We start from the raw sequence: 25,111 nt of genomic DNA, 5'->3' as shown, positions 1-25,111 counted from the left end.
CTTATTACCATGCAAATCCAGCTAGGATGCAGCTCTCTTACTTCACACCCTGCCTACACCATCCTTCCCTTCTTTGCCTAAAAATTGCTTGGGTGTGCAACCAATACTTTTCCATATTGCCTCTTGAAGTATGTATCTACCTCCCAGAAGCATTACTGGACTTGTGCAGATGGGTATACTCACTTAACTGTCTTTAATAGTTACAAGTCCACACCCTGAACTTGCCTATCACATAAAATCAAATAAACAAGCAATGTCAAATAAACAAGCATGATTATGATCTGTCAGTTCTTGTTGGATCATTATTTTATGATTCAGTAGTCTTCTGTTGACTCATGCTCTTGAAATTATCACCTTTTTCACTGAATTGTTTGAATGGTATGTAACAATGATGGTTTTATTTACCTATTTAATTTTAACAGGCTGATTCTTCAGAACAATTTAAAAGACAAATTCATACTCAAAAAAATTCATCTGTTGGGCTCTGCCTCTGCATTCTTTGTGTCTTTGGCAGTTTTTTCTTCAGCAAAATCACAAAGGTACTCCCTGAAATCTTATCTCCAGAGTGAATTTCTCATTAGAAAACCTGTATTAGTCTTTTTTCACAAAGGTTACCATTAAAAAATATCACATTCATCCCCATGACTGCATTTGGCATCCCATAGTTAACACCACAGCATGTTAAGCTTCACATTCTGGCAATTGCTGCTAAATGTTTGGTTTTTTCAATCATGACCACTGTGGGAGCTTTTTTATAGTAGAGGAAATGTAAATACCACATAAAAAGATCAAAAGGTGAATCAGAAACTTATCTAAATCACAGTAGCCCCAGATAAAGTCTGCCCATTGCCGTAAATAGACTATCACAAGTAATTTGGGAAAGAGTTGATTGTGGAAGGAATCTTGCATCTTGCTAAAAACTCGTATATACCAAACTCAGCAAAGATTTTTTCAATGGTTAAAAGCTTTGCAGATATATAGCCATGAGTACAAGAAAACCATTCCATTGTATTTACACAGGAACAAAAGAAAATGCAAGCATTTCGACAGCTTTGCTGTTACCTACTTCCTCTACTGTTTTGCTAATTTCACTACCTTTACACATATTATTTAACTCCAACACATACAATGCCAATAGATTTAATCCTAAAGGCATTTGCAGCTTGAATTTCCTACAGAGGGATCATAAATCTAGAATGGAAAGCCTGAAATCGTTAAAGTCACATATTTATAAAATCATATTCAATTAGGTTAAAAAAGTGCAATTTCTGTCATCATGTCATAAAAAGATGTGTTTTTCTCTCAGATCTACTGCAAAGAAAAGCTCCCTATATTGTTACAGATAGAGGCTGTTTTCAATCAGTTACAAGGAGCAATCCAATTACTGGATGGTTTAGTGCAGTAACTGACTCCAGACTAATTTAATTTCTTTAGGTCTCTAAAGATCAATTGATCTGATTTGTTTCCCTCCCCAAAGGCTGTTTAGGAAAAAGCAGGCTTAAATACCTGGAAATGAAATACAAAGCTCTGTACGCTTTCACACTACTTAGGTCATTTGGAAAAGCTGGAACTCACGATAAATGAGTGCTCTCTTGGCCCTAACATCGCAGGATGCTTTACGGGAGGCCATTAGGATCGCTGCACCACACTGTAGATTACTCATGCATGTGCTGTATGCAGGCCTGCTTAGGGAGGAGTGCATGGAAAGTATTTTCACAGCTTCTAGATAACTATTCCATTTTCAAGAGCTGCACAAGTGTGCATTTGGCTTTCATGGTCTTTTCCCTGGCAAATTAGTATTTTTCTCCGGCAGCTATCTTACAGAAATAACTACATTTCCAACTAGGCTGAGCAAGAGTTATGTTGTACTATTCAATATTCACCTACTTGTAATGCATGTTGCAATAGACATCACGTAAGAAATTTTTCCTCTTGTCATATCTCACTTTGCTATTCCTTTTGCTTTATTTCAGATTTCTTTAAGCAATTTTGCTGGTGCTAAGATGAAATCTATAGAGCTAGTGGGCACTTAGAGAATTACATTCCCAACTGCCTGAGTATTTTAATTCCAGTACGGAATAAAACCCTTGGTATTTCTGGACCATATTGTATAACTTAGGAAATTCTCAAACAACCTCTTACTAGCCCTCTTGCATGTTACACTTTTATTATCTCATGATAATATGTGTTGTGCAGCAGGTTTTGTATTTTAAAATACTATTGTTTGCTAATCAGGGCTCAGATTTACAATTTAAGTCAAAGTAAGACCTTAACCAAACTTGGACTCTCAAATCCAGAGTTTTAATGTAATTTCAATACTTTTCACATTCTGTTTCTTGTATTTATTGTAGGCTTCACATTTGTCTGCCTTATCTTTCATGGTAACATTCGTGCCTGGGCTCGGCTGCCTGTTTCAGGCTCTATTCTTACACTTATCAATAAACAAAAGGGCACTGCAGCTTATGCTCAGCATTTCTGACTCCATGCCATGTGCTGTTATAATAAGATGTCCTCTGGAAAAATTCCCTTCATATCCAGCACCACGATAGTCCCTTCATCTGTGCAGAGGTAACTAAGTTTTTCTCCGAGCTTATCTGTTCAGACTCTTTCCGCCCTTGCAATGCTGTATCGTTAGATGTCTCCTGTCTGTAAAACAAGGAAATCTCTTCCAACAGGTCCTTTATTGACTATTTGTTGGATACAAACCTGAGCTTCGGATGTTGTTTACCTCAGTATTCTGTCAATACAGCAGGCTATGCTATTTTTATTAAATCTGCCTATTCTTTTTTTTTTTCAGCAAAGGCTTTCACTTAGGAAACAAGTTTCAACAACTTTGCAAGTGTGCACTGCAGCTGCAAGCTTTCTTTCCCCAAATTACTGTTCTTTTACCCATTTACTCAATGGATCACTAACGATCCAGTCACCAGTAAGGTATAAAGTATATCACTACTTCCCATCCACGGACCTGCTTAGATAGATGTACTTTTGAAATACTGTAAAGACTTTGCCTAGCTCTATGAATATGACTCCAGTGAGCACTTTGTCTCCTATATGCACCTGTGAAAGATGATTCACATATACATCTGGATATCCCCACATAGGAGCCTGGAGAGTTTTGGCCTCTCCAAACTTTCTTTCATGATTGTGTGCTCATAGGAAAATTTGGATGTGCTATATCCATCTCCATCGAGTTCTCTTCCAGCCTAAAGGACACAGGCAGCTTAATTTGCTTCATTTGCCAAACTATTTGACACGATATCATAAAAATGTGATGTACTGAAAAGCTGCCAAGAGATTGAAGTTTATTTACTACTCAGCTGTGGGTTAATGCTTCTGTCCCTATGGCAGCAGTTGCTTGTAATGAGCTGTACAGACACAAAACTCAACAGTTTCCAGATAAAGCTTTCCCCCGGTGCAGCCTGCAGTACAATTTTTGTGAAACAAAAATGGCATCTTTGTTGTCAGAGTGGGAGTTATTGGATTCATCCTGATGGCAATAAATGCTAATTCAGCGTCTGGGACTGCTGAAGAGTATTTTGGGAGCTCTCCTCTCTTCTTTTCACTGTGTTGAGCACTAGGGATGTAAAGATGTTTTTCACAGGACCACTGCCCTTGTTTCCCATTGACCCAATTCACAGCCCTCAATAGCATTAAATGGCATGATAAGAAAAAAGCTTTTCATTTTGAAGTTGTAAAACTGACCCTCTCCCCCCTTCAAGAAGCCCCCTTAGGAAGACAAATATATTGGCCCCAACTGGAACAGATGTCAAAACTCAAAACAGCTCTTTCTTTATAAAGTTTATAAGTATTTTTAAAGGAGGTGGTGGAGTCTTACTATATGCAATAAGATAACATTAAAATGCATAGCTTCTGAGGAGTTGAAAGGATGCTTTTCCTACAAACTGTCTCTTCTCTTTATCTTATCTGCATGCAAAGTAAACAGAAAGTCCCCATTACCTCTCAATATCAGTGAGTCTGGAAGAGTCACGGAATCCTTTAGCGAAAGGGTTGCTGTCAATTTTCAACTTAGTTATCTGGAAACACAGAAAGGAGCAACATTACATGAATATAGTGTTTGCAGCACACAAAGTGTCAACCAATCCATCCTTCCGAATTCACTGCTAATTTTATCCGTGTTCCTTGTGTGTGTCTGTGTGAGTGTGTGCCGCTCTCAAGACACTGCAAAGCTGAGGAGGCAAACCAGGGTGTATTACACATATGGCAATGGAAAGATCCAAAGACACACCAGGCTCAGCCTTCATGTTGCCCACAGCAGGAGGAACTCGCCCACGTGCAGCATTGCAGCTTCCAAATACTTTACCAGCATCAATCAGGTTGTCTTTTCCACAAGCAATGCAAATCACACTGCTAACAGCTAAGCCTTACTGATGGAGCTGCACATGAACTACTAAGAGCCCGAACTAGGAGCTGCCATCTGCAGACCTGAAGACATGGCTTCAGTTCAGCACCCCTTTTTTCTTTTTTTTCTTTTTTTTTTTTTTTTTCTAGGATGGGAATGTTATCAGCCAGGCCTACCAGCCATCACATTTGGGCAGTTTAATTGGTTTTGTATGAAAAGAGGCCGAGGAAGGGAAGGAAAAATTTGGGGAGAACTCATATTTAAAGTGACTGAACCTGGATTAAAGGAGTAACCCCACTGAAACTATCAGAGTACTGAAAAACAAGAGATCTTGCAATCAAAACTCTTATTCGAAAGCAGCTGCAAACCTCTACAAACCTGTCAGTCATTCAGTCAGCCTTCCTATTCCGACAGAGCAACACATTGACCAGGAATCCCTCTGCCACAAAGTATCCCCCTAACTTTGCAGTGAAACTTCTCAGGCATATGGTAGTGGCTTTCAATGTGTTTTTTTGGGAAGCAGGAAAAAAATACACTATTGTCCTTGCCAAATTTTCTGTATGTCCAACCAATTTAGATTTGGTGAATGAAACCCGAGATGTCATTACAATATTTGGATTTTCCAGCCACTCTCCTTCCAAGAGTTAAAAATAAAATTGCAAGTGGGAGTCATAGCTTGATGAGGTACAACACAGGACCATCCTGCAAGGCAGTGAATGCCATCAACTCCAGTGTAAGCCCATGAAAACAAACAGCTTTCAACATTTTGTATTAAGAGGCTTTGTCAGCCTAAATTTCCTCCAAAAAAACTATGTTGAGGAGGCCACAATGTCATTTTTAATACCTGGGCCTCAAGACGCAGGAAAAAAAAAAAAAAAAGAAAGGATCTTTTCCAAATCCTCAAACAATAAAGTGCTCTCATCAAACAAAGGTATTTCAAAACAGGGTGGCTTCTCCTCCAAAATAAAAAAAAAAGTAAGATAAAGAGGACAACTGAACCCAACTTTTAATTCTGAGAAAGAGGTCTTCTGGGAGGGAAACACAGAGAGGAAGGGATGTGCTGACAAAGAAAAAACCTGAGTTTTTAATTAATGGTCTTCAGTGGGCTGATCAAACACCATGGGACCTCAGTACTGGTCAGGGGTCTGAGGCTGTCTCATCATACAGGTACAACTGGTGGAAACAACCCTACAGCCTTGTCACAAGGACCTTGAAACAGCTCAGAAAGTTAGTTATAGTCTCATTCTAATTCCAGGATATCCATAAGCCCTTGACTCACGGTGATGTTGCATAGAGTGGCAAGTTAGTCCCTCACGTACAGTGAAGGTTTTTATGGCAGCATTATGAAAACTACATTGAAAAAAGACAAGCTCTAACTAGTTCCATTGACTTAGATCACCAACACACCAAGCCAACTGCACTACAGAACAATAAGGATGTCTATTCATCTCTTGAGCATATTTTCACCAATCAAACTTCCATTTTCCTAATATTAAAGTTTTAGTATGACATCACAAGAGAAACTTTTTGTATCCACCAAAGCCAGATGAGACTCACAATCATTTATGGCCATATTCTTCCTGAGAGACTGTCTCACAAACAATCAGAGAACATCTGCTAGAAAGCATTTTAAAATGAAATCTGACCTACAATTCAACTCTGTGGCAGTGGTTTGACTGTTTAAATAAATGCATGCCCTTTAAATCTTAAATTATGAGATAGTTTGTTGAAAGTGTAATGTATTTAGCTTTTATCTAATAACCTCCAGAAATGTAATCAATCCCTCCTTAAAACAGTTCTGAAAGAAATGGCAAAAATGAAAAAAGGCTCCATTTTCATTAGTCATAAATAAAATGACAACATCAGCCTCTAGGGGTTCCGGAGATGTTCCATTGAGAAATTTTCCAGGACTCAATGTATGTGCTTTGGGAAGGTTAGTTTAGAAACATCTCTAGTGTAAATATCATCTGTAGACAAAAATCCATCCTACAGAAATAAATTCCAGGTTTAGCTGGTTTTGTGCCTGTTACTATTTTACTGGTTTCTATAGAAAGTTACATGAAAAAATCTAACAGCCTGTCCAAACGTCATATTCTTGAGATTGCCAGGTGCTGAATGTGTTTTCTACACCATTCAGATACAAACCCAAGTTTAAAATCAATACATCAAAGCCTTAAAGCAGGATATGGTATCTGTAATAGGACTGACTTAATATTACTACTATTATATTCAGAGCTTCATTGGCCCTCTATGCAGTAGTTTCCTTTTATTCATAGCATTTCAAAACCAGTTACTTTTGTTTCATATTAACAAATGCCGACTTCTTTAAGTAATTCATCAGGTACATTGACTCTGTGACACTGCCTGCCCACGTGCTTGGAGAGTACTTATATTTTTCTTAACTTGGGGGAACTAAAGAGGGAAATAGGTTTATTTTCAAAGTGCCATAGTCATTAAACCCTTAATGCATGCTCTGAGTTACACTGAAGGCAACAACATATTTCTACTGACTTAAATATTAAAGCCCAGTCCACTGTCAAGCAGAGCCTCTGGTCTCTTATTGTTTATAGACTTCCTAAAATTACTCATTAGCAATCCATTGTTATGATCGCCTCCATTTTGTATATATTATTCACTAGCATGCAAATTGAAATTCAAACATCTGGACGTAATCTGGACAGCCTCTGAAAAGCATATCTCTGAGTGATTTTCCTTACGTTTGAGCCTTACTGCTTAATTAGTCAACTTTTTAAGCCCATGAAATCATCACGTGCAAACCAGAATCTCTCTCAGCTCATATCTTGTGGCATGAAAGATCACTGCAAATAAGAATAGTTCTTTAATGAGCTATAATTAGAAAATGACTAAATGTTAATATGCAAACAGCTTTGTATAGACAGAAGGGAAGACGAAAGAAAGCCTCTTACTTGTCATATTTACTCTCATAAATAATCCTTATGGCTCTTTGAAGTCAGTAGTACTACTCATATATTTAAGAATTACTCCTGAATGCGAATAAGATTGTCATGGAAAGGTAGGTTATGTCAGAAACTTTCCTAGTTTCGATGGGGCAAAAAGGAGTTTTTGGCAGGGTGGGATTTAGTTATAACTGTAAAAATTAGCAACTGTACTCACCAACTGATTCTGGTAGGCGGTAACAGCAGTAAAAACTGTCTCTGGAAAGATAAACGTTCTGAACTCTTCTGACTTCAGATTTAGCAAAGAAGCTGTGTGATCCTTTTTCTTAATGATGTGTACCCTTGGCTGGTACTTGTGCATGGAGTTCAAAATAATCTGCAAGAAAGAGTGACACAGCACTGTCCTGAGAGGAAGGTTGACGGGACACTTGAAGGCTATAAAACCATAGGGGACAAAAACCCATCTAATTAACACTGCAGGGAAGACATCTGAAATCTAACTAGCCAGGGGCTGGTTTTCAGAACAAAATTCTCCTGCTCCTTTGGGTAGTTCCAGGAAATGAAGGTGGAAAAGCAGGCATTCTGGGAGCTAGTCTCCTCTAACTCCTACGCCACTGGTGAGCATGCATTTTTTGAAGCATAAATACCTGTTCCTACAAATGAGGTGTTTTTTACGCACAGAATTAGTTACTCCCAGAGTGTGCCCCATTTGGAGGTGTAAATATGTAACTCCTGAAAGCTAATGACCAAGAGTCCCCACTTGCAAAAATGTGCAGGTGCAGAATGAAAACAGTCACAAACCCCTCTGAAAAAAACGACAGAAAAAATAAGGCCCATCCAAAAACCCACCACCAGCAGCAGCCCAAACCGGCTGACCAAAAATAAAACTCCATGGATCCTTTCACTGTGGCAAACCTTTAAAACAAATTACTTCATAGATGCTCTTTACCGCAGACTACCAAAAATGAAAGCAAGGAGGGAAACCAGTACAGAACCCCAAAATGACAAGGTTTTGCTATTCTGTCCTCATTAATAATTGTTTACGAGCTCGCAAAACAATTCTAAACCTACCAAAGGTACCAACTAACCAATTTCAACATTCACTGGAGTCAAACCGAGAGTCCCACTTGCTTCAGTTACCACTGGCTGGAGGCCTGTTCGGCTGCCTCTAACCACAGTATTACAATATAAGAATTAAATACAGAGCTCGACTCACACCAGCCCTTGTTTTGGATATAATCACAGTCACAAGACGAAATTGGCATTGGTGTGGGTGGTTCTATTTTGCAGGGGCCATAACGACATTACAGTCAGCTCCGTACATCTGGAATAGCTAATGTGCATTCTTCAGGAAGCGTTAACTTCAACTGAAACACAACAGAAGCGGTGCAGTATTTCATGCTAACTCAGTCAATGAGAAAGGTTGCACATTGCATTGGAGTGGAGAGCTTAGAGACAGCTCTATCATGGCTACAATTTCCACCAGCATCTTCTTTACTGCTCCTTTGGGGCCAAATACTACCAAGACTCATACTGGGACTTTGGGGGAAGGCACACAGCATCAAGGAAGTCATTACAGTGACAGGGAACCATTTCCCTTAAAATGTTGCATGTCTGCTTTTACCAACTCAGTCCTTTCTCAAAGCACTTCACCATTTTATACAGGCACACACACAACAACCATGAACCTTGCCTTTAATACCCTTAGCACTTTTCCGTCTCTACGTAAAATTTTGTTTTACCATCTTAATCACTTGGAGTGTTCCAGGCAGATGGAAAAGACATTTTAAAGGAGGGTTTATGCATGGTGATGAGCTTACTGAGGGGCTGGCCCACAGACCTTGGTACTTTCCATTGCCTTTAATGGCCATGATATCGACACCAAGGCATTACATCTGAGCAGCAGCCGAGTGGAAGGAGGAAAAAGCTGTGACAGAGCAGCTCTCACATACGCCCTTGCCTTTACTCCTCTGTGAATGCAAATTGTGATAAAGAAACTACATTTCTAAAACAAGATCACGTAATCCTTTATGAAAGTTTTCCAAAAATTAAAATGCACAAACACAACATCCCCTGCCACGACGCTCTACCTTGCTCATTCCCCCCAGAGGTAAGCCTGGTCATTCAGGTACAAAACAAGTACCAAATACAGCCAGAAGGTCACAAAAGATCCATGGCCAAGATTAAGGTCACTATTTACTTTATGTGAGGGTCTGTATATGTAGTGCTCCACCTACCCCCGAACACAAGCTGCTAATGTTGAAATACTCACTGATAATAAAGTGAGCACAAAGATACCCCTTCATATCCATGCAACTTCTTATGTCAGGACCATCAAAACAGCCCAAACGATTTAGATACACAGGGTGGACCTCACAGAGTAGCCTCCAAGAGTGTTCGCAAAGTCCAACCAGTGCCCTGCCCACATAGTGTAGCTAGCAGAAAATCCCTGATGCCAGCTCTGTGATACTTACACTGGCATGCCCCAAAAGAAACATCAGGTGCACATATACTCACAGCAGCCCCCCAGCCACAGGCCCCCAGCCACCCCATCTACCTTTGTGCTGACAGCCTGCAGCTGGGCAGATGACCAGGATCCCTCCTTACAGGATCCTGATTGCTGTAAGGTCAGGCAGGTTTGTAGGCATCTGGCTCCCACTGGCTACAAACTAGTCACCAGAGGCAATCTGGATGCCAGCTGCAAACTTTGAAGGTGGTTTTGAATCCAGGAACTGTGCTGTGAATGCCGCTTCCATATTTACCAAAGAATAGCATTACCAGGCAAAGTTTTCTTTCTAAAAACATGGAACTTCCTAACTTCTGCGTGGTTGACTCTAAAAAATCCTGGGCATAACTCCTTGTGGCTATTTCAAAATCCCTGCTTTCACAATTATTTGTTGGCCATGTTCACACCTTTCTGTTTGCTTTTGCAAACATTCATGTGTTTAAGTTTTGTTATTGTAAATGCCAGAAAAGCAATTACAATAATGTATACACTCATGGTTCACCTCACCAGAAACCAGAAACTATGCCACCCCAACAAAGTGCAACCAGAAGTCCTAAAGAAAGTACTCTGTGTGAAAAACATCACCAGAAATCTGGAGAAAAAAGTCACATTCATAAATGTTTCACAGCCAGAAAAATGGGAATTACTCACTCGGCTATAAAAATCCAGAGATAGGAGCCATTTCCTTCCTCTGGTAAGGATATCTGAAAGCATTTCCACAGAGCAAGCTGTATGTCATGCACACAGAGATAAGACTTCTGCCTGATGCTTGGGGAGAATATGTGCATAGCTACGGGGTTACGCATGTTGCTGAAGGTACACATGCAGAAATGCTTGCCAACACCAAAAGTCTCGGAATAGGAGAAAACAAACAAATGCTAGAACAAACAAAGGCCTCTCTTCTCTCCAGAATCCTTTTTAGGAAATGACCACCTTACAAATAAAACACCACAATTACCTGAACTCCCAAAACTGTCTTCTAGAGGTTGAAGAAAGAAAGCAACTAGAACAAGATGGAATCAGGTTGGATCTAGCTTCTCTACCTATAACTTGTATCCAAAGGCATCTTTTAGGTCATCCAAACTTCCTCAGAAACCAACACACTTTATCAAACATAATTAAAAACTTCTCACCAGTAAAGACTGGCTCTTTCAAACTGAAGGGAGAGATTTTGGATGGTGCTTCAATTCTCCTCTTCTCTTAGTACACAGGAGTTCAGAAATGCCATGGGCCGTAGCACAGTGAGCCCTCCTTACAGGCTCCAGAGAATTAATTTCTTTCTTTATTCTACTGATCATCCAATGGTGGTATTTACATAGCTTCAATAGGGCTTCATATAAAACCTGATACCCTAATTTGGAACATAAAAACTCACAAAATATTAAAAAGGGAGTGCTCCATGAAGGCATAATACCTGTCAGGCAAATCTCAACACAGGATCAAGCCTTCAGGGCTTATTCTTAACTGAACACGCAAAACTTTCCATCCACGTTGCCTTTGTGTAAAGAATGGGATCAACCTCTACTGCTTCTTTGGAAATTAATGGGAAGGTTGTATCTCAAACACTATGGATCATTTTCTCCCACTGCCTGTATTTGAGACGATTACATCTTCTTGCTCTGTCATGTCTCTGTTCCCGACAGCTTCTCCAACCTACTTCTTCTTTATACTTGTCTGGGCTTCTGGGAACTGCACTGCTCCTAACTAGCTTGCAATATACTGCTGCAAGCCCTTTATTAGAGGCACACATGGCCCCTGTTATGATGAAAAATGCTTCTTTTTAAGTGCGCACGTATACTGCTCTATCATCACTCGGTGATAGAGCCCACAAATCTTCAGCTTTGCCCTTATTATGAAATAAAAGAGAGGGAAAAAAAATACATTCTCCACCAGTCATGAAAGGAACAACGGTGGGAACTGAATTCAAGAACAATGTACCCACAAATGGATCTTTACAAAAGAACAACACAAGGCTTTCTGGGTTTTCTTTTGTTTGCTTGGGGTTTTTAAAATACTTTTGTTCTTGTTATTTCTGGGATGTATTTTAAATGATCATGGCTGTGATTCAATTCTCAGGTCCTGAAATTAGTAAAAATTCTCTTTTGGATGAGAAACATTTTCACAGAACACAGGTCAGACAAATGGCCACTGTTTCACACAGTCAATAAATGCCACACTAGGAAAGGGGTTTCTGATACATTGTACACCCTAATTATTCAGCTGTACAAATTAGTTACTGCTACAAATGCTTTAGAATTCAAAATCACTCCTCTCTTCCCAACACTTCATTTACTAACACTGCCTTTAATCTCTCTCCTCTGAACTGCCCTGTTCTCAGCCAACAACTCTTTCAAATCCATCCCCATGCTCCTTCTAACTTCCCTGAGAGAACCACCAAGCCCAGAGGCAACACTTTTAGTTTTTTCTTTGCAATTTGGACACCCTACTAAGTCAATTCTGCACTTCACAGTCACTTTAAGGGAGAGGACAGGACAGACAGTACCTTTTCTTACCACCTACCAGTAGATAGTCAGGTAACTAAAGGAGTTGTCCCCTCTAACAGAGGATAGCAGGAAACCGTGGCCAGCAGTTCTGCATCCTATTTACCAGCTTCCAGCCTCTGGGCTTGTGACAACAAACTGGCACCTCTTGCTCCTCTAGAGGCCCAAGTCCAGACTTTGGCACTTTGACTTGCAGTTAACCTACAGTTATCTCAAGGGCAACTGAGGCACATTTATTCTTATAATTCTATAGGCCTTGTTTTGGTGTCACATCAGTATTTTCTTCTGACTCTATGCGCAGGCTGCAATGAGTCTGGAAGTAAAGGAGTTCTAGCCTGAAGTGAGAGGGAGCTTCAAATCACACATATAAAAGCACATGGGTTTGCTGGCCATTGCATGTGGCAGAGCATACTGCCAAGTCACAAAATGCAAGCAGAAGCACAAAAAATGGCTCATCTGCCTTACTTCTATCCCTTACTTTGATACTTATATCCGCCCTGAACTTGTCTCTGATGAATGTTCTGCCTCTGATGGCAGCAGGACCATGATTTGAACCATTGACTTGGGCTCTACCTTATAAAATATTAAAAAAAAACCTGATTTTTAAGCTGCCTATTCCTCAACAACAGAAGAACCCAAAGGAGCCCTAAAATGTGTTAAACCAAGCACATTCAAGCTTCACACAACATCTTCTTTCACTGTAGTACTAGGGGTTGGCCAAGAGAGGTGTAACGTGGGAGCCATAACAACCTTTCCCCATTCCAGTCTCTCTCCTGCAAGCTTAGCCCTGTGGCACAAGCGAGCAATTCCCCTACAGACGTTCCTTTACCCATTCACACCAGGAGGGCTACTCACGTGGCCGTGCTGATCCAGCTCGTTGTTGGTGAGTTTCACTTTTTCAAAGGACACCATCTGCTTCAGCAGTTGCTCTCCTGTGAATGGGGAGTCAGGGTGCACATACAACCTAAAAAACACAGGGAGAAGGTCTGCTCGTATGAAATCCCGCCTCTTGGTTTGTGCTTGGGCATCACCTCCATATGAAATTAAAAAGCACATATCATCTTGCTTTTGGGATGTGCAGTAGTTTCACGGACACAGATTTCCCGACAGCTTAGGGTAATACAAATTGCTGCTAGAACAAGACACCATCTCCCCCAAATTAATTAATGCCTGAAAAACAGCTAATAATGAAAGACAGTAAAACACATGACTTATTTAGTTCACTGGAACCTAATGAAGAATCCTGTGTCTGAGTGCTAGACTGCTCCCTAACCATACCTATTATTTTATCCAGTTATCTAAAATGGAGACATTAACTAACATTTGCTGTTGTGTCTTTTCCCAAAAGAAAAATTGATCATGTCTTTCCCCACAGCTGTACTAACAAGCACTTAAAATAACAATGACTACAGAACCAAGAGAAAAAACATAGTGTCATTACAGAGATAATGGGGGAATGTAGATAAAAACGCATTTTTCTTTATTTGTAACATTAAGCTGTGATAATGATTTTAACCTGCACTCGATCACACGTTCGCTGTGGTGACATCTGTTTATAAGAAGTTGAAGGCTGCAGTCCAGCACAGTGGTCTGACATGAAAAATTAATTGCAGCTCTGTAATTAACAATCCACCACTTGGGAAATTAAGCAGAAGAAAAGGAAACAAGAAGACATGTAGGTACAATGATATATACATTATGACTAGACTAATTACAAGTGCCAGGCTATTTAAAAACAATGATTTTATAGGAATAATATATTGCTGAAAATTATTAACTCAAATGTTCTTTTGTGATAGTGAATTAAGAGCTGGACTAGACCTTCAGCTAGTGCAAACCAGCCCTGTTCTGCTTCTGTCTGCATTAGTTATCACTCCCCGAGGCCTGACTCTCATTTTGGGTGATATCTTTGGCCACACGAATGGATTTCTTCCATTAGGTGGGTGGGACACACTGAGATGTGAGGTTAGAAAGATAAACATTTGTTCTTGTTGTTGGGCTACGATTTTAGAATGGAAAAACCACTAAATGATTGGGTGTAACTCCCCAATAGGCTACACTGATCCCTAGTCGAGGAATGACCATACTAAAGACACTAGGGAGCACAGCTCTTTTGCTCTAAGACGATGGAGATTTGATCCTGCACTCTCCATTTTTGCTGGCAGAATCCCCAAGTCACAATGAAACCAAAGTTTTACAGGCACAGCTCACTTCAGATGTGCAGAATGTTTTCCTTACATTGATCTGAAGCACAGCTTGGCTGCTCTAGCTATGTTCATGAATGGGATGCTAGGCCTGTTGCAATAAAATATTCCTAGCATGTGGGTGTCCTCACTGTTATTGACTCTGATGATTGCACTGCAAAGCTCATAAAAAATGATGATGTATCAGAAAACCTAAGACCTGGAACCCTGTTATGACAAAAGAATTTTAGCTTTCATGAAAATTAACTTTGCCTTCCTCTAAAAAGCTGTGAAAATCTCAATCTTTAGAGTCCTGAATTAGAGAAGGCAAAACAAAGAGTCACAAAAATGTCCTCCAATGTTTCAGCCAGCCTTGTGACATTTCTCTTTGGAGCCTGACTCCTAATTTTGAATGTCTGGATAACTAATAATGTTTATTGTGATCACAGAATGTCAGGCTCAGCAAGATTTGGCTAATTGGGACCAAAAAGGCAAAGTATTTCAAATATGTGCTGGGGAATGAGTGAAGACTTTCATGTGTCGCAAAGCTGAGCACAATTGTTTTACATCATCAGTGGTTAATGCTTGGCACTGCTTTAAAACTACCAAGTTCCTGTATGCTAGCAGAGTGCCAACAGGGAAATCACTGAAGGATGGCACCATAATATCAGTTACAGAAGTGTAATAACAGACCTAATTTTAATTTGCCCATTTGCTGCACACCATTGATTCCAGTGCAACACGGGGCTCTACTTGGTGAGCTACACCTATTTCACACAATTCTCCTACAGCCCAGGCTTGTACCTCAGAAGAGAGAGTTGACATATTGCTTTCTGAAGCCGAAGTTGTCGGCAAGACCATGAGCAAACAGGTTAAAGAGATAAATATGCACATTCCAATGCAGCACACAAGGCTCCCCCAGAAGCTTGTGTGGGCTCAGCTGCCTAAGGCCAGCCAGATGTGAGGGCCTACTTGCTTTGACTCACAAAGGATTTAGGAGCCATATTTGGGTATGAATTTGCTCCACAGTATATGATGTTTCATAATATGTGCAAGGTTTAGGTACTGCTTCTTTCTTGTATATTTTGTGATGTGATACCACACTCCCTCTATTTAGTTTACCAGTCGGTCTGGTCTCACAAGCTCCATGCATGCTACTTTTATTTACCATATGGTCTCAAATAATTTGAAAAATATAATACCTTTTAAAGGCTTCCTACCTAGAGTTCTCTGTGTGTAAACACTATAATTTCATTAAACAAATTATTGTAGACAAATATAGTTAAAAAAAAGTGACAAACTTTTGAGTAAAGAAAGGAGTTGATAAAGGAAGATCAAACAAAAGTACATGCTGAAACTTATTAAACTGACATTTCACACAGTCTTAGCAAAGTGGAAGACAAACATAAAATATCACATAGTAACTCTATCCCCAGATAGCACTTTAGAAGATTTCCTAAAGTGTCTCTGAAAAGTATTTTTATTTAAGTGTTCGTTGCAACATAAACTTGTCTTCAACATTGACAGCAGGAAGACAAGGATAAAACTGGTTTCAATAGAAAGTTCCCTGAAGGGCTAATCTTTCAAATAGAATCACAGGATACTTGTTAATTTGAAAAAAAAAAAAAACAAAAACAAAAACAAAAAACACAACCCCCAAAAAAACAACACAAAATTGTCTTAGTGTTGAAAGTTATTTTTATAATGGAAAGAGCAAACCACCTAAGGGGTTCAATCCTGCAAATTCTTACACCCATGCACAATGTAACTCCTGAATAATTCCCCTGTTGCCATCGTGCCTGTGCAGATGCAGGCAGTGATGCGTGTGGGGAGTAAGCACCATGTTACCAGTGCCCAGACGCCAAGCACACATACGCCCCTTGCTGACACTCCTCAAGTACAGAGAGCTGAAACCGCGTGTTTGGAGGACAAGAAATCATAACTTCATTAAGGGTTCCTGTTACTGGAGCAGGACCAAACTCGTTTCAAGATGGGAGGAGTACTACTTTTAATCTGTTCAAGCAAGACTGAGGACTCCCACCTCAAAAGATGCATTAACACTGTAGAAGAAGCACTAGTAATGCAAACATTGGCACACTGAACCTCTTGACATCCTTTTTCTCACCAAAGAGAAACATAGAAAGGACGAAGTGCATAAATGTATATTTAAGTACTGTTCATACAAAGAAAAAGTGATTTAAGCCTGTGGTATGATCAATAGTCTTTTTGGCTAAGCATCGTGAAAATGAAAGAGGAAAGGTGGACATTTATACACAGAGGCAAAGTATCCTTGGAACAGCACAGATACACATTTGCCCATCGGGGTACTGATCCACTAAGGACCCCAAAGAGCTACCACAGTACAATGATAATAACTATGAAACTTCAAGAAGGTTTGACCCCAACTATGAAACTTCAAGAAGTTTTGACCCCAACTTTAAAACACTCAATAGGGCAGTTGCTAATTATTACAAGGATCAGTTTCTTGTCTTATGTTCTTGTATTTCCTTGTTGAACTAGACTGTGCCAGATAAAGTGCAAATTAGTATCTATTTAAAGGTATCCCAAAAGGGGCATGAACACAGAAAAAAGAAGGGGAGAACCCTGCCTTAAAACTATTTCTGTCCTTCTGTTATTTCTTCTTTTGATGCTCACTCCTTTGGAGAAGGATCTATGTTTTTTCTTTGGGTTTCGATCAGTGCCCATTACAATACGTCAAATGAAGCCCTCAGACGTTAACCACATTGCAAAAAGGAGTTTTTGGCCATGAAAACAAAGCCGACATAACTCCTAGGTTGCTGTCTTTAATCACAGCTTCTCTGGTTGTGCTTTTTGTTTGTTTACTTCCCCGAGCAGCCTTCCAGAGATCACCAGTCACCAAGATTTCAGTTCAACTATTTATATAAGGAAATTGTGCAGTATTTCGTGCCTATACTCACACACTAAAAAAAATTTGTTTCCATTTCTTGTGTTTCACTTCTAATTTCTACCTCTGTAATAGGTGAGTTCTTAACCCCAGGTTAAGCCACCTGGAGCAGATCTGTATCCGTGTGCAGAGCCCTTCACGAAAAGTTTCTTTGAAGCCAGAGAGGCATCCCCATTATTTTCATATCTCCGGCTCTGACTCAGCAAAGCCGTTCGACATGTGCTGCAGTCTTACTGGACTTGGGGACTTAAGTACGTACTGAAGTGCTGGGCTGAATAGGATGAAGTGTGGGTCTCCGCTGAAGTGCCCTCCCATCGTACAGCCCGGTGCTGCAGCCTCAGTTGCCCAGTGATGAAAGGAATCAGCCATTAATTACATTAATTGAATGATTTTAGAAATTGAATCTCTACAGCATTTCTTTCTCTGTAGAAAAAGGAATTTATTTTAGAGGATTTATTTGATTTTTTTTCCTGATGTCTCAGAATATGTCATGATTTCTTAAGAAAAAAAAAAAAAAGGTATCTGTGCTGTAGAACCGATCTGTATTTTGCCTGCTGTTTATGAGATGACTAAAAGTAAGAATAGAATTCTTGGTTAGTAAATGCTGGATATGTTAGAGAAATAATATAATTTCAAGCATAAACAGCACTGAACTGAAATGTAGTATTTCCACTTTGGCTTGGCTAGTGGTGCCTGGATCGCTTCAAATTATGGGGTCAAATACTGAGGGGGAGAGGGGAGGGCAAGCCAAGAGACAAATAATTTTTTTTTCAAGCTTTCTTATCTCAATAAAGATAAACTTCATTAAAAAAAATTAGAAAACAAACAGCATTTGTATAAAAGAACCCTTAAACAAATTCTGTTCTCAAACAAACTCAGTATAAATCAAACCTCAAGCAGAGGTTTGACGCCAGATTCTGCATCACAGAAAATTAATCAGTTTTACAACCAACTGTTGAGCATGGACTCAAGATCTCAGAGCACTGTTTGCAAACAGCGTGGAAAAATCAATAGGAAGTATTTCTTGAAGGAAGAAAAAAAGAAAAGTAAAGAAAAATAAACGATCAGCAGTAAAATCTACAAACCTTGCAGGGAGAGGAGGGTCAGCTTTTCCAGCCACTAACCAGGAAGACCTGTGGTAGGCATATCTATATCTTTTATTGTCCACAGGAACTATATCCATTAACACAATATACTTGGCCTCAGGATCCACTCCCGAGAAGGAAACCCTGATCGTTGGAAACATTCTCCTGAAATAAAGGCAAATCAGAAAATAAATATGCGGATAGAGAACAGAAATAAGAGAGTTTCTGAAAAGCTGCTACAAGTAAGAATTATATTTAAACCACCTGTAAAAACTAAAAGCATCTGTTGATTCTGTTTAAGCATGATGGAAGTTAAATCTTGTGTCTCTCCAATAGGCAGAGAAAAAGCAGCTTGAAATCCAAATGATATTTGGAAAACAAAAAGGAAAAAAAAGGTAAAAAATAAAAAGTAAAGGAGAAATATACTCTTTGCCTGCTAGTTAAAAGTACACAGTGATTTCAGAAAATAGTTGAACCTAATGTACATATATCTTTAGAAAGTTTGGGGTTTTTTTTAATTTTTATGGCATCCATACTACTGTTAGGGAAATATTGCAGAAATTATTTCTGTTATTATTCTCACATATTTTGGATGAGTGTTCTTCTAAGCCTGCTCAGGATATTTTTGAGCGGAATTCTCAAAACTAAACTTTCTTTTCGGTACTTAAGTTTTGACAAAACACAATTTAAAAGTGTAAGGTCATGTTGTAGACAGAAATAAAGTTAAATACCTTTGAACAATTTGAAATGCTGAACTTCAAATTGCAGGTGTTTTACCTACTTTTTTAATATTATTAAAAAAAAACAAAAAACAAACAAACATATGACAATAGATCTCACCACTTAGGGAAAAAAAAATGCCGTCAGGGAACTACATTAATAAAAAGTAACTTGGGCGATTACAAGACCCGAAAAAACATCTGGCTTCTCCGGACTCCGTTTAACTGACTCAAATCCAGAAGCTTTACTGACGAAACGGCATAGTTTGAGATTACGAGAAGGCGTGGGATTCTTTTGCGCGTTTTTGCAACCGAGTGAAAAGAACAAACCAAGCCAAGCTCTGACCGAATTACTTCCCCACGTCCTCGCGTTTCCCTCGGTCTGAAACAACCCAGCCCCGCAAAAATCACTGCGGTGTTTTTGTTACAGACCGAATTATAAGGGAAGCAACATTTCTACCCATCCAGTGGGACCCCTCGGATGGATTCCATCCGCCCCGCTGCCGCCCCGGGCCGCCTCTCCCTCTGCCCCAGCGGGGTTCCGTGCACCGCACCGCGCAGCGCCGGGCCGGGCCCGCCGAGGAGCTGCGGCAAATAAGGGGCTTCACCCTCCTCTTCTTCTCCCCTTAGCCCAGCCTTGCTGCTCTCCCGATACAAAACCCGCGGGGTTTCTGTTATTTTGCCTTATTTCCCCCTGACCAAAGCCAGGGGGAAAGCTGCCCGGAGAAAAAACCCGGAGCTGCCCAGCCTTACCTCCCGGATTTGGTGATGATCATCTCGGTACCCAGTTCGTGAAACTTGTCCCAGAGCTCTTTGGTCTCCAGGCTGCAGGAGATTTTGGCCATCTCCTCGCTGGGGATGATGGGGGTGGTGGGTATAAGGGGCTCGGTGCACAGGGACGAAGGGCTGCTGCTAAAATCCCCGTGAGGGTCCAGGCTGGATAAATCGCTCAAAGGCTGGGCGCAAGAGGATTTCTCAACGAATTGTTCTGCAGAGTTCGGGGAGGAGGGAAAAAAAAAAAAAAAGACAAAAAGGGAAAAAAAAAGAGAGAGTCTAGGGGGCATTCAGCCAGGACGGGGCGACCGCCGAGACAAGCTATTTAAATATACATGTATATTAGTATATATATATATATATATATATACATATAAAAAGGCATTTGTCGTTCCTCTGCCCTCGTTTTGCCCCAGCACACCCGCAAACCCGCGCTTGTTCTTTAGGCGTCAGCTCATCATTTTGAGAGCAGCGGTGGTGATTTTTTGAGATGAGCTCCGGGAAGAGCATGGAACGGCGCCACTCTCCAGAGGCTCACCAGGAGAGATGCCGGGGGGCGGCGGGGGGCAGCGCGACCCCGGCCGAGTCGCCGCCCGGCTGTGACCCGCTCTGCGGGGCGCGGAGGGGGCAGAGCAGGCCCTGAGCGCTGCCCCCCTGCTAACCCAGGCGTTCCATGGAAAGGTCACTAATTCTCATTAAAACGGGAGCTTTGGGCGCCGAGGGGCTGCTGAGGACCGGGGCCACGCTGGGGCAGCGCTGAGGCTGCTCCTAGATTGCGCCGCTGGCAGAGCGCGCAACTCAGAAGCGCAGGCTCCGCACTTCCTCCGCGGGGGAAGCGAACCCTTAATACTAATTCAACGGCGAGCGCGGGCTCACCCTCCCGGAAAACCAGGTCTGCCTTGCCTCCCAGCCGGTTTGCTGACGCTGAACAAGCTCCTTTGGAGAAATAGGCTCCAGGGGAGCTGCGTGCGGCCGCGCAACCTACGTGGGTGCAGTAGCTGCCTGCTGACGCTGCCTCCCGCCGCGGCTGGTCCCGCCGGCGCTGCCGCCCACCCCCGCAAGTCCCGGGAAGTTTCTGGGGGCTTCAGCAGCTCCGCTGGGAGTTTCTCCTGTAGACGAGGCCGGGAGGGACCAGGGCTGCGCGGGCTCTGTCTCGGCCCCATGCTGCCGCACGGGATGCGGCGACGGATCCGCCGCCCGGCGCCAAGGAACGGGTGGTGCACGAACGCGCCCTACCCCTCCAGGGAAAGGTTTTACCCGAATCTCCACTTAATAAAAGTCGAGTTACAGGCAGCCGTTTCCCTTCGATTAAAAGCTGAATGGCATGTGGGATGGAGTTAAAAATTTTTGAAAAGTTAAATTAAACAAGCGGTTTCAGGAAAAAGGAAAAAAACAAACAAATCCCCACTAGCACTAACACTGCGTTTAACACAAGCTGTTGTAAACATGTCGAATGGGAATATCACAACATTCCCGGCCTACATTAGCGCCTAGACTAAAAAAATAAAGTTCACAATGAATCCCTGGACTATGTGAAATCTTCTGAGACAGTTGATTAGATGGAGCAGACGCTGAGGGAGCTGCCTTTTCTAAATTCTTTTAAGGTTGAATGTAATCCTGTTCATTGGCGCCCTGAGAGCTTAACACATTTTTTGTAGTTTTCTGCGAACTCCTGGATACATGCAAGGACGACAAACGTCAGAAACTCGGTGGGGAGGAGGGTGGGAGATGAGGGGAAGACGTTAATGTTTTTTAAAAACTTTCAGGATTCTGAATGGAGGCAACCGAATAGAAGCGAAATCGCTTACCCAAAAATCGCAAGCAATACTACAAAAATCCTTCCGGTCTATGAACAGTAAAACAGCCTATATGAGCCTACATCGCGGAGCTGTGGAGCAAACGGATTTCCAGGTCTACGCACAAGTTTTATACCCCTTGTAAGCCTAGGTACGATAACGGAGAGTCTTCTCATTTGACTTCAAAAACAGAGAGGATTTGCAATAAATATTTAAGAGATTCATTTCATATCAGCAAAGAGAAATAAAACTACCTTAGGGTGTGAGATTATTCTACAAATGGTGAAGCTGGATAAATAAGTGGAATAGCTGAAGCTGGGGGAATTTAGGGAACTGTTTATGCCATAAACAGCCTCGCCTGAAAACGACCGTGAGTGATGAAGACACTCAACTGATTTAGGTGGTGTGGCTTTCCCCTCTGCAGGGGAAGCCTTCGGGCTGGGGGGACACGCCGCTGCCCGGCCCCGGCTACCGGAGCGCGGAGAAGGGTGAGTCAGGGAGGCCAGCGGGCTCCGCCAGGGACAGACGGACGGAGGGGAGTTTCGCACCTCACGGACACCCGGCGGTCACCCTCGTCCCCACTCACCCAGAGGCTTGATAGTGCTCTCGGGGGACTCCTTGTCCTTGGAGCTGCCGCTCGACATGAGGGCGGCGATGGAGAAGGCGTTGGCCCGGGAGGAGAGCTGCGGCTTGGGGGGCGGCGTGTACTCCATGGCCACTCTGCGGAGAAGCGGCGCGGCTCGGTGCGGCGCTGCCCGGACGGGGCGGGCGTGAATACCGACCGAGGGTGGTGGAGCCGGGATACCGGGAAGCGCTCTGCTCCCGGCGCCGAGCGCTCCCCCGCCTTAACGCGGGGCCGCGAGATCCTATCGGCCAGCGGCCAATCGGCGCCGGGGACACGTCAAGGCCCCGGCCCGGCCCGGCCCGGCCGCGGGGGAGGGGGCGGAGGCGGGCAGCGGGAGGAGGAGGGACGGGCGGGATGGGAGGGGACGGCTCTGCCAGCCTGTGGGGTGGGCAGGGGGCGGCCGGCCCTCGGGACGGTTCCCCGCTGCCTCTCCCCCTTCGCGCAGCCCAGCCCCGCTCCCCTCCGGGGCCCCGACTGCGGTTCGGGGTGCTCTCTCTGTTCCTCGGAGCCCTGGGGGCGGGAACGGGGGGGGCAGGCCACACGACCGGGGATGCTCCCGAGAAGGTCCCCAGGCTATTCGCTTTGCTGAAGCAAGAATCAGCGGAGAAGCCGTTGAAAGGATGGAAAGAAATTGTGGATTTTTCTGGTGCGTGCGTGTGAGTGTCAATTTTCTATTTTGAATTCAAATATTAAAAGACCACAACTTTCAAAGCAGCCGTTTTCGTCGTTGTGTGCCTTCTGCTGGGACAGAATGTTCCTTAAGGCTGATCGTGCACTTGGTTTTCCTGCAAAAGATCCCAAATATTATCATTCCGGTCAGACGTACTCTCCCTCACCGACTTCAGGTGAGACCCTTGCTGCGTTCTCTTCCCAGCCAAACCAGTGCGTGGGCCGCTGATCGCACAGTTTACTTCAAGTCCGTTTCATCGGCTTCACCAGACTAGATGGTATTGATCAAGAACATAAAACAGAGAGAAAGTCGGGTCGAGCTGATAGTACCAATGAGCAGATTATTTCAAGGCAATGATTTAAGCAAATTGCTCACCAGTACTCTTATACACATATACTGTAAGCATATTCCCATAAATAAATTAAAAAAACCCCAAACAAATAAAACAAAACCCGGGGCATTTAATTAAATTCCTTTAAATGAAAATATGACTGAAAATGTTTGCTCGCTAAAACGACTCACAAGAGGACATGCAACTTTGTCACTGAAGTTCCACCTTTTAAGCCTAGAACAGAATCCAAGCGTTTTTAGCATGCAGGCTTGTGCCAAGAGCCACGACATACCTGGTCAGGTATAGTCTGCGCCACTCCTATTCCTGCTTATTTAATTAATCAATGTTGAGAAATAATTACTCGGGTCACCCTTCAGAGCCAGTGAAGTGGGGAAGACGAAATAGTGTTATATTGCTTTGAGGTCAGAGAGGACCAACTGCAGTTTGCCCTTTCATTACCTGAATTTGCTAATAGATAGGGTGTCTACCACAAACGGGATGTGAAGATTTAGAAGAGCCTGAAGCGTTTGGCAGAGGATTTCGGCGTGGCCCACCGTGGTCTGGGGGCCCGGTCTTGCTTCAGGTATAAGCGGGGGAAAAGGGGAGAAAAGAGAGAGCCCGGCCGGAGAGCCGGGAGGGTCAGATCGCGAAGCATCGCCTCTGGACACAGCGAAACCGAGACTAACGGTTCTGTCGACATCAATCCGAAGAAAACAAACAAACAAAAAGTCCCCCAGATGCTTTACCGCTTTATCCCAAGGGACATCCCTCCAATTACGGGCCCGATTTCTTTGCGGGACAGCCCCGCTCCTCGCGTGCGAGGGGCGGTGGGACAGGGATCCCGAGGGTTCCGGCCCTTGCGCTCCTTTGGCCCTATCTGAAAAGCAGAGTCCGGCCTGGTACAAATAGCCGGGGAAATCATTGTCTTCATCGTTTCTCTGGTGGTGGCAGGGATGCCTTTGGTTTCCTACCTACTTTATGCGCCCCACAAATAAGGATAATTTTAAAAAAATAAAATAAAAAAGCTCTCTCCTTATTTCCGTCCCGCAGCAGACAGGTCGCAACATACCTCTCCCTAGTAGAGGCTGCCCCCGGCCCACTGGGGCTAAGGGGAGGGAGCGGCGAATGGCGGTGGATATTTCGGTCCATATGGAAAGTACTGGCTCAGCCCCCGCAGCTGCGGCAGCCCGGGACCCTTTTCTACTCTGTCTCGTCGCGGGATTTCCAGCCCTGTGGAGCGGCTGGTTCCTACCTTTATCCGCCAGAGAAGGACTCGGCCGCGGCGCGGGGAAGCGCTGCGCGGTGAGCGGGGCAGGGAGGGTCGGGCGGGGAGGGGAGCAGAGCGGCGAGAGAGGGGGAAAACCGAGGCCGCGGCACGGCCGTGGACCTGGGATGGGGCTGGCTGTTGCCTCCGGGCAGGGGCTTGCCCCCCGAGAGTGAGACCGGACGTGGGGCTTGAGGGTCCCTTCTCGTACCTCGGAGATCAAAAACTCGGAGATGAAAGAAACTAGGAGCTTCGTTTTATTTTATTTTATTTTAAACGGGTCCGTCCACTCGGGGTGGCTTTTCTTTTGCTTGGGTAAGCCATGCAATGTTTCGCTCTATCCCACGAGAATCTATATTTTTTTTAGTTTTTCTCCCGCCCCGCCTCCGATAAGGAAATGAGCCTTGTCTAGACGTCCAGAGCACCCCCTCCTTCCCCGTGGGCAGAGAATGG

At 43.0% G+C, this 25,111-nt stretch overlaps 1 protein-coding gene across 1 annotated transcript in view; it reads right to left on the bottom strand.

Moving 5' to 3' along the window:
- TBX20 (T-box transcription factor 20) overlaps nt 1-22,481 on the bottom strand; it is a 34,024-nt gene extending 11,543 nt beyond the window's left edge. Inside the window, exons 1-6 of the mRNA XM_008920948.3 lie at nt 22,355-22,481; nt 19,952-20,186; nt 18,480-18,644; nt 13,141-13,249; nt 7,496-7,654; nt 3,958-4,034 (exon numbers count right to left, since the gene is read on the bottom strand). Of these exons, the coding sequence (XP_008919196.1) occupies nt 3,958-4,034; nt 7,496-7,654; nt 13,141-13,249; nt 18,480-18,644; nt 19,952-20,186; nt 22,355-22,481 (872 nt within the window). The remainder of the gene's footprint in view (nt 1-3,957; nt 4,035-7,495; nt 7,655-13,140; nt 13,250-18,479; nt 18,645-19,951; nt 20,187-22,354) is intronic.
- Nucleotides 22,482-25,111: the final 2,630 nt, after the last annotated feature.

Source organism: Manacus vitellinus, unplaced genomic scaffold (genome assembly GCF_001715985.3).
Source record: "Manacus vitellinus isolate BGI_N305 unplaced genomic scaffold, ASM171598v3 scaffold_3_pilon, whole genome shotgun sequence".
Lineage (NCBI taxonomy): Eukaryota > Metazoa > Chordata > Aves > Passeriformes > Pipridae > Manacus > Manacus vitellinus.
The sequence above is the reverse complement of the archived record's forward strand: the minus strand, read 5'-3'. Positions and strand labels throughout refer to the sequence as shown.